The following is a 13,951-nucleotide window of genomic DNA, read 5'->3' as shown; positions in this document are numbered from 1 at the left end:
CTCATAGTTTGTCATGAAGATATTTCCAGTTAAAGAAATCTTAATTTAATTCTCCTTCTCAAATTTGAAAATGTTAATATTTTGGTGGCCTGCACTTATTCTTGAGTTCTAGTTGCTACTAAACAACTTAAGGAATAAGCATTTCCATAATGAGTGTTCCACAGAAAATATTTCTGAAAATTATATTCAGAATTAGGGACATTGCCCATGTGGCTAGCATGTCAATTTCAAATTGTTCCCAATTTGACCTTCGAAAATAAGCCTGTTTATTGTTTGATGTTTTATTCGTTAACTTTAGGATCCCAAGAGAAGTCACTTTGTCTTAATTGCTGGAGAGCCATTAAGAGAACCAGTTGTCCAGCATGGTAAGCTCAAAATGGCAACGATTTTCTTGATTGATTTTCTTTTTCTTTGAAAACAGTATACATGTATTGTTGGGAAGAATAGCTGTATTTTTTTTTGTCCCATCTCTCCATCTACAGATCTGAGGATTTTGTTTAATTTTTCTGTCATCAGACAGAAATATATACATGATGTTTATTCATGTCTTTTTTTTAAGAAACATTTCTTAGATGCCTATCATGTGTAGGATATTGAGTTTGGAACTGTGGGAAGAACAAAAATCGTATTTTTGTATTATGTCATAGGGAATTTTAACTTGAAAAAAGATTCTGCCGTCTGTTGGGAACTTTAACATCCTTTTTATATTTATCAAAAACAATGGTGATTTCAGTACTGTCCTGTAGTCTATTGCATTTTTAGTAAAAAAAAAAAAAAAAATGAAACTCTTAAGAACAGTATTTTAAAATTTCTAAAATAGTAAAGTTATTCTTTGTTTATTAAGAAAAATGAGTAGAGATAACTGATATAGCAGAAATAGTAATGTACATAGAGGCAGAAAATCCTGGCTTAAGTACCCGTAACGATGACTTCAACTCTTTGGGTTTTGACTTCTTCATATCATTGTTGTTTGATTAAATGAGGAACATCTAAAAGCAACTAAAACCCAACTTATTACTTAAATAAATGCTTACAAAACACATGTCCACTTCACTAATTATTAAATTCAACATCCATTAAAATCCCATTGCATTTCCCCGCCTTGCGTGAATTCCCAGATATACACAATGATTGCAGTGAGCCAAGATCACGCCCCTGCCCTCCAGACTGGGTGACAGAGCAAGACTCTATAATATAAAAAAAAAACCCGGAACCAAACACCTGGCTCCATCCAAAGCCTCCCATATCCTGTATCTCAAATACCCTTAACAATTCCACCAGCATCTCAGCCTCCCAAGTTAGACACCTGTTCTACCCTGATGCAAAAGTCTTCTTCAAAAATTATAAATCATATTATATTACTCCCTATTTAACCTTACAGTGATTCGTAATCACTTGCAAAAGTAGGTCTAAATTTCTTCCTGTAGATTGCATCCAAAGCCCAGAAGGGTCTGGCTTCTTCCTACATTTCAGATTGCCAGTCTTTTTCTTCCTTTGATCCCTCCTTCCACCACCGTACCCCTATCCCCTCCAGTATTCTTCCAGCATACTAATCCTGAACATGCCTTTCCTCTATGTGTGACTGCTCAAACATCACTCCCTCTGTGAATCCTTTCCTGGATTTCCCCTCCTCCCCTTTCTGTGCCGATTTTATAGTTTTTACATACTTTTATCCTTCCATATTTAACACAGTTTTATAATGATTTGTTTTCATATCTGTGTGCTAGATTTGAGCCCTTGAGGAGAGGGAGTCTGCCATTTATTTGTCTTTCATCTTTATGTTTCTAGCTTCTAGCACAATGTCTGTCATTTAATAGGAATTAAATAAATACTTAATAGATAGGAGATTGAATGAATGAATTTAGCTGCCTGGGTTTTTTTCCCTACCTTGTATTCTATTCCCCACAACCTCTCCAAAGATTTCAGCATCATCAAGGCATATTATCCTGTGTCTTCCTTCTCAAGATTTAAATTATAGTGATCATCAAATCTGTGTTGATATGATAACAATGGTTAAGAAATTTGAATGTTTTATTTCCTCTAAGCAATACAGTTATATGTTAATCATAATCTCCCAGAGAAAGCCTCCTTAGAGCAGAAGTTCCATAAAAGGAATGTCAGGAACCTCTGCAGGTTAGATGAGGACATATACTGAGTGAACAAGTCTGTCAACTGTTCTGAAGACACTGTCAATGCCATATAAAAGCTGGCTTTGTTTATCTAGCAGATCACAGGAGTGAGACAGTCCATTGCCTCTCTGTCCCTACAATATATGAAGAAAGGGCAAGAAACACACATTGCCTCCTGGTAGGTTAGGGGAGGACTTCTTGTACATTTTTAGCAAAACCTGAGTTCAGACCCAGCAATTAGACAAAAGCGTCAGCAAACTATGGTCCATGGGCTACATCTGCCCACTGCATGTTTTTGTAAATGATGTTTTACTGGGGCACAGCCATGCCTATTCATTTTTGTACTATCTATGTCAGTAGGCGTTCAATAAATACTTAATAGATAGGTAATAGATAGGCTGCTTTTGCACTTTGATGAAAGAGTTGAGTAGTTGAGACTGACACTGTTTGACTCACAAAACCTGAAATACATACTATCTAGCCCTTCCTAGAAAAAAATTTGCCAACCCCTAGAAAACTTTAAAGAATGATGATTTTGGACTTGAAATTTGTATAATCTTCTGTTTATTGTCAATAGGTGCTGCTAACTTTTAGAAATGACTTAGAATCCTCAAATAAGTATACAGCCTTATATGCTGCGTAGACACCAAAGCTATGATAAGATTTGTCAATTCTTTATATCAGATGGGTTCAGTTATTGACATCAGCTAATGTTATAAAAATAACTACAAAAACAGTTGTGATAGAACCAAATCTAAGACTCTTTTTAATAAAAAAGATCACCATTGCTGATGAGAAACCTGTACTGAATGGGTGAGATGCCATTGCATTTATCTGAAGTTTGGTCTTTATAATCAATAATCATACACAATCCCAGTCAAGAAACTCATCTTACAGTCCTTGGGGATTGAACACTGTGAAAATAAGCTTCTACTCTTCGGATGTGCTTGGATTTTGTTTTAAATTAAGAACTACAGAAATACATACCGTTTCTAGTGGTAGAGGAAAATGTCACACAGAACTTTCTGAATGTCTGTTTCTGCCCTAGGTCCATTTGTGATGAACACCAGTGAAGAGATTTCTCAGGCCATTCTTGATTTCAGAAATGCAAAAAATGGGTTTGAAAGGGCCAAAACATGGAAATCAAAGATTGGAAACTAGTGGAGAGCAGAAGAATAGGTCTCGATGTGTCCTAGAATTTTGCCATTTGTGGCATCGAGCCATTTGAGGCATTCCATTTCTAAAGCTGATTTAGCCAATGCTTCTAAAGAATTCCACACTAGAGTGATAATGTGGTTGCTGTAACAATAAATGTAGGATATTTCCTGGCACATGCAAATAAACCTAATTATTGTTTCTTTAAAAATCATTGTCTTCATTTGTACCTAAGTTACTAAGCTTCTGTTTAAAAAGTCATTTTGTGTATGTTTGCCTTTTTTTTTGCATGTATGGATGGATGTTTTTATTATTTTTTGTGCATGTGCAGGTTTTTAAAATCATATTTGATTGCTTTCTTTGTGTCATTGGCAGCAGATGCATGAGCATCCTTCTTAAGCAATCGTACTGAGATACAAAGGTCAAGACTATGTGCTGGGGTTTCATGTTACAGGTTATCTGCTTTAAAATAACTGCAGGCCTGAACATTTGAGTTAGTTCTTAAAACTGCCCTGCTATTGGTAGGGACGCAACAGGATTACAGCCAAGGCTTCTCTGCATTTTCTGCCAAAATCTGTGTCAGATTTAAGACACATGCTTCTGCAAGCTTCCATGAAGGTTGTGAAAAAAAGTTTCAATCCAGAGTTGGGTTCCAGCTTTCTGTAGCTGTAAGCATTGGTGGCCACATCACTTCCTTACAAAGCAACTAGAACCTGGGGCATACGGTGGAGAGATTTTTTTTTTTTTTTTTTTGATTTGCTTTTTTTTTTTTTTTTTTTTTTTTTTTTTTTTTTTTTTTTTTTTTTTTTTTTTTTTTTTTTTTTTTTGATTTGCTGGACATGAAATAAATTTAAAGTGCTTTCTAATTTCAGGTGGAAGACATGTCCGCCTTCTGATTATTTTTGGAGCATGAGAACATTTAACATTTTTTTCATCTCTCCTCATCTGTAAGATTGTGCAAAAAAATTGTACCTTGCCTAATTGAAATCATTTCATTGGATTTTGATCACAACTGATTATTTGGTTTTCTATGTGAAGTTTGGGGATTTCGAACTTTCTTTCTGGAGAATGCCTTTTGAAACAATTTTCTCTAGCTGCCTGATGTCAACTGCTTAGTAATCAGTGGATATTGAAATATTCAAAATGTACGGAGAGTGGGTAGTGGTGAATATTTTCATGATGTTGTACGTCCAGCTGGTGCAGGGCTCCAGTAATGAACAAGGACCAGTGAAGGTAGGTAAGCTCAATTTTTAATGTAATGAAGTTCTTTTTATTGGCGCATACAGAGGACTTTCTTTGCCCTTACTATTTTTGAAACAATATAAAAATGCAGAACTATCCTGGTAGTAAACTGGACAGGATATAGCCTGCATTTGTTAGTGGCTGTTCTTTTAATTAGTCTTACTAAACTTCTGGCCATGAGTATTTGAAGATGCTGGGGTGAGAGTTGGTTGTTTTTTGAAGTTATGGTAGAACACAAGCAGTCTGCAATCTTTTTGGATAGAAAAGTTTCTCCTAGATTGCATATGCAGATGGCACAGTGGTTTTTTAATGAAACATTGATTTGTTTTTATAACTGATAACTTTGTGGGCCATTTATTTTCAGGTCTTTGTGAGCAGCAGAGGTTAGTTTGTTTGATACATTGAAAATTCCAGTGCTTTCTATGGACAGTTTCTGTTTTTGCAAATTACCAATTGTGGTCATCCAGAAAAGTGTTTTCTCACAGAGTGTTTGGTTTTTTGCTTCTTGAAAGGTGTAAAATTCAACACTAATCAAATATTTGGTTCTATGAAAAAGCATCAAATAGAGCTTAATGAATTGAGAGTAATGCAAAAAAATTAACCAGAGTGTTACTGACTGCTGGAACAATATTTGGCCCAATTTTATGCATTTCATAGTTGATATATATTTTCAGCTTCTATTTTGAAAATAATTTGGATGTCATTGTTTTGGCTAAGGTGATGCTAAATCATTATTGATTTAGAAATTTCTGGCCTTGAAAAGACAATTAAACGTGCATTTGAGTTTTTGTAGCTGTTGTTTAGGACATGCATTTTCAACAGGGGTGATATCACCCCCAGCAGGGAAAAATTGGTTCATGGAGGGATGAAAAAAGTTTTACTTTTGATACATAACGCACAGATATACGTAAGGTACATATGGTATGTATTTTAAAATACGGTATGTATTTTAATATATCCGTATTCAAATTTTGTAGGGGAAAAATGTCTTAAAAGGCTCCTGGCTGGCGCTGGTGGTGAGGATGGGGGTTGATATTAAAAAATGGTGAACACTGAGCTGGGGGTGAGTAGAAAGTTACCTTGTCTGGCAGCCAGCACTTTTCTAACTTCTCAGATTCCAAATGTACATGGGAGAAATCAGTCTTCAGCTCCATTTTACTGCCACCAGCCTTGATATTGGACCGCAAGGCCAGATTATAGGTAATAGGGAATCTGGTTGTAAGTATAGGTAACAGTAACAGAAGAAAACAGTCTGTTTTGTTTGAAGTAAGACTTTTCAGACTATCCAGCTTTTTTGTAAGTTCATAAAATGGGAATCCTTTAGATGTGCTGGACTCCTCAAGTTTTAAAATGTTTCCGTTTTCCTTGTAAAACGTCACTTTATCTGATGGTGTAATAAAGGAGACTTTGAATTGTTGGATATAAGTCATATTCTTTAGGTTGCTTAACTCTTTTAAAGAGCACAAGCGCCAAGAATGTCTCAGGTGTCCTGGGCACTGTGAAGTTTTAAATGCTTTGAATGTACTGTTAATATATGAGTTTGTTACGAAGCAACAAAGGAAAGCAGCTGAATTTGCATGTGACAGAAGACAAGTCTTATACATGGAGGGTGAAGCATTATATACTTACTAATATGCTTAGCAATTTTTTTCATTCTGTATTTACTAACACGATTAGTAGTTTTTTTCAGAATATGTCAGAATTTCCTTTAAAAATAATTTCTTTTAAAAAGTGAACCTACATATACTGAACTTACATCTGCCCAACCCCATTATTTCTGATATGAAAGAAAGGATTGCCTACAGTTAAACAGAAGTTTTGGCATACATGTGACTGGATGGTAAGGGATAATGAGATATATAATATTGGTTATAGCTTTCTTTATTCCCTAACTTAAAAAAAAAGAAAATCTAAGAGGAAATCATGTTTCTAAATGTTAAAGTTCTTGTTAAAATTAAAATTTAGTATGAAAACATATTCATGATGGTAATGGTTTAGGATGGTGGTATTTGAATTTTTTTTTTTGCTTTGTGAAATAAAATGTTTTATTTATTATAAGAAATTTCTACAGTTTTCCACAGTACTTGGTCCATGTATATGTTCTTCTCCTCCACCTCTCCTCTTCTAACCACCTGTTTTCCAGAATGGTTGGTGATGCCCAGTTTTCACTTTCTAGCTTTGAACATTGTTCACTTCTCCAGCTTAGATTAGCATTGCCTCTGAGATCGTTCTACGTGTCTGTGAACAATTTTTTTTTTCCTGTAGCAATCATGAAACAGCTGCCCGTACACTGGACAATTGTGTTTAATGCCATTTGGGTGTAAGGCCTGCTAATTTCATTAGTCTTGCCACTTGTGCTTGCAATGATAGCTGTTTGGAGTCAACAGTGCATGGAACATGTGATTTGAGACAAATCTGTTTGAAAACCTCGATTTGAGATTTCAAATCTACTGTGTATACTGTTTAGCCATTGTTTCTCAGTCTAAGAAGAATATGTTTTCCTCTAGAAATAAGGTTAATCCAGTATCTATGCATGGTTCATTAATATAATCAGATTACTGACTAGATGTGGCATTTATTTGTTTCTATTTTCTCCAGCTTTTTAATACAGCTCAGACAGTTATATACAGTTGCACAAGATGTGCACTGTACAACTGTAGGGTGCTTCATGCATATCAGCACATCTGTATGTGACATCCCTAAGTACAATGTGGTAGACACTCTGGACATTTGGTAAATAAGTATGTACAACCTTGCTGTCCTCTCATTCACATTGGCTTTCTGGCCAGCACTATTTCTTGTTTATTTAATAAACGATTCTTGTCTCCAGAAATTTTATGAGTCTTCTGAAGATGCTGGCGGAAGCCAGCCTTCATAAATCTTTTCAATGTCACTGATGAAGACATGTCACTATTGCAACAAAGGAATACCAGATCATGGTAGGCTTTCATAATTTTTTTGTCTGACAGAATTAGTTTCTTTCTGCTTTATCTTCCCTGTATACTGCTATATTTTTTATCCACTCTTTTTCCTTTTCTTTTTCTTTTTTTTGATGGAGTCTCATTCTGTCACCACGCTGGAGTGCAGTGACCTGATCTCTGCCTTCCGGGTTCAAGTGATTCCCATGCCTCAGCCTCCCGAGTTGCTGGGACTACAGGTGTGCACCACCATGCCTGGCTAACTTTTTGTATTTTAGTAAAGACAGGGTTTCACCATGTTGGCCAGGATGGTCTCAATCTGCTGACCTTGCGATCCACCCACCTCAGCCTTACAAAGTGCTGGGATTGCAGGTGCGGGCCACCGCGCCTGGCCTATCTACCTTTTTTTCTTAATTACACTGGTAGAAGAATATTGCTGGGTGATGGAGTCATTCACATTCTGTGTAAGACTAGAATCAGTCCAAGATCCACAGGAACATGGGATACTTCTAACTTTCATGAGAAGCCACACGACTCACAAGACTTCTTTACCTTTGTGTCGCTTGCCTTCTCCCGAAGTTGTCTCTACAGTGAATTGAATAACAAGGACTGAGGTGTATTTTCCTTATTTAATTCCAGGAAGCAGTCCCACTCCTACTCCGTGCCCTATATGCAGATCCAAAGTCATATACAGGAAAGTCCATTGACTTTGATGCTGGTCAAACGGCCCAACAAGCTCTTGTCCACTTTTCTGTCAGGCACAGTCCTTGGCACAAAAGATGTCTGAAATACTTTCCATTAATTTCTTCTTTATGACCTTGTAGATAAATGTATAGAATTATATGCTTCTATACACATGTGTTTTAACCCAGTTACTCACTTGTAACTGGTGACTGAAACTTTCATATCACTATAGCATATTATTGGTACCCAGGATAAAATAGAACCTTCAATATCTTACATCTTCAATATAGTACTTCCTTGTATGACTTATTTCTTAACATAAAAATTCTGTTTTAGACCGGTGGATAAACGTTTACTATAAATCCCAAAGACAATTTCTGGAATGAGAATATAGTATTTGCACACACACATGATTCCATGTAGAACTTGAGGTAATAAAATCTGGGACTCCCAGATACATTTATAATTACCACAGTTGGATGGAGGTGCTACAGAAATAGGCACACAAATGGCAGTAAAATTGTTTCTGAGCACATTTCTAGGCTCAACTTTTTCCTATAACTTAGGATGAGCAGAGAGAGTGAAAACTGTATATAATTGGAAATGTGACTGAGATGAGACAGAGATGAGATGGAAACATTTCTTCTTCCCTTGCTTTTCTGGTGGTAAGTTCACTTTTCTGTCTCCATTGCCACTAGTTCTCAAAGTCCTATTGAGATACTAGGGCATTACACAGCAAAGACACCCTGAGCCCCACCCCCCACCCCGCTACTGCATCATGAAAGCCTTAGCGGGTTGTGATGTCCTAGTTCATAAAGAGTCTCCCTTGTCTCTCATTAGAACTTTCCAATATTTGAGAATTCATTCATTTATCTTTTCAACTGGTATTTATTGAACACCTGTATCTCTAGGCACTGTTCTAGGGGCTGTGAATGCAGCAGGAAATAAGACAATGTTTCAATTCTCTTGGAATTTGCATTCCATGTGCGGTGGGTAGAGGCAGACAATATGCAAATCTGTAACATGTCAGGTGTGATCAGTGCTACGAAGACAATCAAGTAGGGGGAGCGGATACCATACTGGGTGAATCAGAGGAGACCTTTCTGATTCAGTTACATCTGTGCAGAGTCCTGAAGGAAATGAGAAAGACAGAGGCAACCATCAGTGCAGTGACTGTGATAGGGGCACAAGTTGGCTTTGATGTCTGGGTATTAGCCAGGGGACTGGTGCAGCTGGAGGTGGGCTGAGTGAAGGCCAGAAGTATAGCCGTTGAGGTTGGAGAAGTAGCCAGGGAAGATCATGTAGGGTGTAACTATGTTCCCATTAAACTTTATGGACACTAAAAATTGAATTTTATATAATTTTCCTGTATCATGAAATTTTTAAAAACATATGTTTCAACCATTGAAAAATGTAAAAAATTATTCTTAGCTAACAGGCCATACAAAAACAGGCTGTAGGTTGGATTTGGCCCATGAGTCATAGTTTGGCAATTGTGTTATATATAAATCATTATACTATTTTATCTTCATCATGGTACACATCCATACCTGACATGTTTTGTTTGCCTGTGTATGCATTTATTGCTTTGTCACCATCTACTAGAATACAAGCTTTTTGAGGAAAGAAACTCTTAATTGTCTTGTTTACTGCAGCATCCCAATCACCAGTGAAAAGCCTGTAATAGAGTAGATACTAAAAACAGTATTTGTTGACTGATGTACTAGGCCTCAGGATTTTTAGATATCCAGGATTAGGATATGAACTACTACAATAAATCATCTCCAACACCTACTCTCATGATGGCTTGTCTGACTTCATGATTAAAAAAAAAAAAATTCTAAAGCATTTTTTAAGGCAGTATATTCACCCTGTGCTGTTTTCCTGTGGGCGATAAGATAGGATTTGTCTGGATGTAGCAAAGACCCCTCCAATGTCCTTCCAGGCACAAGCCATCTTATAAGGTGTTCTCTTTTAGGAGCCACAGGTATAAAAGGAAGTAATCTGAGCCCATTATTCTAGCCTGTTGGTAACTGAAAGAGAGATGAACAAAGCAGCATCTGGCTGCACAGAGGTCTGGACAAACTTGGACATCTTGATGTTTTCCTTCATCCCTGAGAGCCTTAGAAATGCTACCTATGCTTTCATTTTTTGCTAGGTGGTTTGTAAAGTCATGGTAAATTATGGCAAAGTACTACGGTCAGATACTTTATCAGTCAGGCTAGGCCAGGCTATGCTGTGAAAACAAACACTCCCAAAGTCTTGGTGGCTCATAAACAACAGAGACATTATTGCTTATACCAGCCTGGTTCATGTGGGGTCAATTCCACATGAGGATGAAGCTGGCTGAGTATCCAATCTTGAATGTTAGGAATCACTGTGACAGAGGGAGGGAGAGCCCCAGAGAGCCTCAACCTGGCACTTACATTCTCTGGCCCAGAAGTGACACGTATTACTTCTAGTTGTAGCCCCTTGACCCACTGCTTCATTTAGCCAGAAAGGGCCAGGAAGTGCAATCCCACTATGCGCTCAGAAGGCAGAGAGATGGAAATTCTTGACAAACAGCATAAATGACTATGACACACAACTTTGCTGGCTTCTGAGTGCTTCTGAACAACTTTGACTGTAGAATGTAAAAACATTCCCAATCTTACCTCAGTGCTGGAAAATGAATTGTATTGAGACAACTTGGGAGAAGTAGAAGGAGACGGAATAAAAAGAAAAAAATTCACTGATTTTCATCATGCCGCCTTTAATGCATGGAAGAAGGTATAGTTTGCTTAGAAAATCACATCACATTCAGAACAACTTTAGTGAAGACGGGAAACAACCATGGCTGGTCAAGGGATAAAGTGGGCTGAAGAGAGACAGGTTTATTTCTCAGGAGGCATCTCAAGGAAAGACACATTCAGCTCAGTAAATATTTGTGAAATGCCTCCCATGTGCCAGGCATATGAGTGGAAATGATGTTTTTATAAAATAAAGATGTCTTAAGTATTTGCATGTCTTACCAACAGGGAGTTCAATTTGGCCAGTGGGAAGGATAATTTTATGCCTGAAACTTTAGTAATGTAAATTTTTATGCTGATTCTCTTTTTGTCATTCACTGAGTATTCCTAAGTAACTATAACACTCGCATGTTGGAGATAAGTATTGCTTTCCTGAAATCTAGGTTTGGCTAACATTGCATCTGGAGAGAGAAAATGACATATGTTGGATGTCCCTGTAGCAAATTTTTGCTGTTGCTTACTGTTCTATTATAGAGAGTGTTAGAAACAGTGTAATTTTGATTGAATGAGTATGCTAAAATCACCCTAGTTAAGAAACTGCACAAAAAGAACAGAGTAGAATGAAAAAGTGAAAACAACTTTGCAATGATGTACTTGATTTCTAACTACATTGTCACAGCAAGACTGGGGATGACTGGGCATCTTAGAGAGTGCAGATGATGTTGATAAGAGGAAGAGGAGATCAGTGGATGTTGATATGGGACACTAGATCCTTAGGAAGAAATGTGAAAGAGGGTATGCTGGGCTGACTGCCTCTGGCACAGCAGGGCTGCTTTGTAGAAGGGACAATAAAGTTTTGCATAAGGATCTTTTTCCCATCCAATGGATTATGCTATACTTTGGCTGGAATAATGCTGTAACAGTTAGCCATTGCCACAGTAATGCTGTGTTACAAAGCAGTCCAAATTTCAGCGACTTAAAGCATCACTACCTTATTCTTATGTCTGATTCAGATGGGGGTCAGAGGATTAAGGTTCAAGGCATAGGTTGGGTGCAGGTTAGCCCCACATGTCTTTCATCCTCCTTTGATCAGTGGGCTAGCAGGAGCATGTGCTTGCACTGATGGCGGAAATAGAAAACAGCCCAATCATAGGTGAGTTTCAAGCCTCTGCTTGCATCATGTCTTGTAATGTCCCATTGGTCAAAGAAGATCATATGACCCAACATCAGTAGGGCTGGGAAATATATCCCTCCCTCAGAGAGTTGGGAGTGGAAATGAAATTGTTTTTAACAATAGCCTAATCACCATAAAGGTTTTGGGTGGTGTTCTTAGACGTTGGGCTCTTGATCTTAGAGATCAGTGATAGAGAGACTGTAACAGACCTCAGGAACCCCTTGGGGTTATTCAGAGCATACTTCTAGAGGGTCTGGGGTTGTCTTGGCATTCAAGCCCATCCCACACTCATCTGCCCCCACATATCCTAAGCACAGCTGTGTCAAGTGAGAACAGAGGCATTTGTGTACAGCACAGATTTCAAACACATAAAGGCAGGACATGACCATCTCCCCCATGATCTGGCTGGGAGAAAACCATGAGCAGCCTCATCAAGTTGGAGGATGTGGAGGTCCCAGGCATTTTAGCCCCCTAGTATATCCTTAAAAAACCTAGACAGCCATGCACACACACACACACACACACATAAATGCATATGCACACACATATACATTCACACACACATATACACACTCACACAAATGCACATGCACACACACATACATTCACACACACACACACACCACACACACACACACACACTTTTCCTGCATTTGTAGCTCCTTTCCTCAGTCTAAGTTTAATTAAACAACCTGGATTTCGTATATATTCATTTAAATATAGAATTGCATAAAGAAAAGAGCGACCAGAGCCACCAGTGGTAGCATGAGGCCTCTGAAATGAAAGACGAGCTCACCCCACCCTTAAATAGCCAGGTTTCTGGATTTCAGAGAACCAAGATCAGACCCTTGGCAGGTTCCATCTGAGTAGCCACAGCAGCTATAGCTACACCAATAATGATTAGCAAGTGTGTGTTCTCCCTGCCCTTGGTTAGTACCCCCCATACCATCAGGTGTCATCTACTCTAGGTAAAGCCAGACCCTAATAACAAAACACCAAAATGTAAAATGTGGGTTGTTTTTTTCTTTACATACCTCTGAAGACATGTAAAGCCTGAGCAGATACCTTAGAATTCACCCTCTACCTGAAAACACCTCCTAGAACCATTTTAAAAAGGAGATGGAGGCAAGGTGGAGAGAAAAAGTTTGTCTTTGATTTACCCTGGTAAAGTTGTCTTGTTTTTTAATTTTTGATGTTTATTTATTGTGATTGGAGTTGTCAAGTCTTACTCTTTTCAAGCTTACCTCTCTGGCTCCTAAGAAATATCAACGGCCATAAAACAGACTTCTAAATCCCAACACATAGGACACACCTTGAGAAAGGAAAGAAAGGAATCCAATATTTATTGTGTGCCTACTGTATACCTGACCCTTTCCTACACATGGCCTCATATAATCTCTTCATCAGCTTAATGAGTTGTCTATTATTAACAATCCTGCTTTATAAATGAGGAAACCAAGTCTTAAGGAAGTTAAATATCATATCCTCAGTCAAATAGCTAAAAACAAACAAAAAAAAAAGTGCCTTAATTCAAAGACAGCTTATTTTTTTTAAACTTACTATAGAGTAAAATGGATTTTTCCCTTTTGGTGTGTAGTTCTATGAATTCTAACACATGTATAGATTTATATAACCACAACCATAATTCAGGTACAGAACTATTCCATCATCCCCCCCCCAAAATTCACTTATGTTATCCTTTTACAGTCAGACCCTCCTCCCAGCCTCCTAACCTCCCAACCTCTGGCAATCACTGATCTGTTCTCCTTCACTGTCATTTTGGATTTTTTTGGTTCATTGTCATTTTGGTTTTTTGGGAATGTCATATAAATGGAATCATACAATATGTAACAGTTTGAGATCGTCTTCTTTTACTCATACTGCCTTTAAGATTCTACCAGTGTCTTAGTTGTTCATTCC

The 13,951-nt window shown here is 37.7% G+C and overlaps 2 protein-coding genes across 3 annotated transcripts in view; both read left to right on the top strand.

Moving 5' to 3' along the window:
• Nucleotides 1-3,495, top strand: part of PIR (pirin) — a 120,340-nt gene extending 116,845 nt beyond the window's left edge. The window contains exons 9-10 of the mRNA XM_017512373.2: nt 299-365; nt 3,178-3,495. Of these exons, the coding sequence (XP_017367862.1) occupies nt 299-365; nt 3,178-3,290 (180 nt within the window). The 3' untranslated portion in view covers nt 3,291-3,495. The remainder of the gene's footprint in view (nt 1-298; nt 366-3,177) is intronic.
• Nucleotides 3,496-4,110: 615 nt separating this feature from the next.
• The window catches only part of VEGFD (vascular endothelial growth factor D), a 36,652-nt gene continuing 26,811 nt past the window's right edge, over nt 4,111-13,951 (top strand). For both annotated transcript variants that reach the window (XM_037732760.1, XM_017512369.2), the window contains exon 1: nt 4,111-4,517. In XM_037732760.1, the coding sequence (XP_037588688.1) occupies nt 4,428-4,517 (90 nt within the window). In that variant the 5' untranslated portion in view covers nt 4,111-4,427. The remainder of the gene's footprint in view (nt 4,518-13,951) is intronic.

Source organism: Cebus imitator, unplaced genomic scaffold (assembly GCF_001604975.1).
Source record: "Cebus imitator isolate Cc_AM_T3 unplaced genomic scaffold, Cebus_imitator-1.0 Scaffold471, whole genome shotgun sequence".
Taxonomy (NCBI): Eukaryota; Metazoa; Chordata; class Mammalia; order Primates; family Cebidae; genus Cebus; species Cebus imitator.
This window is presented reverse-complemented; position numbering and strand designations above follow the sequence as displayed.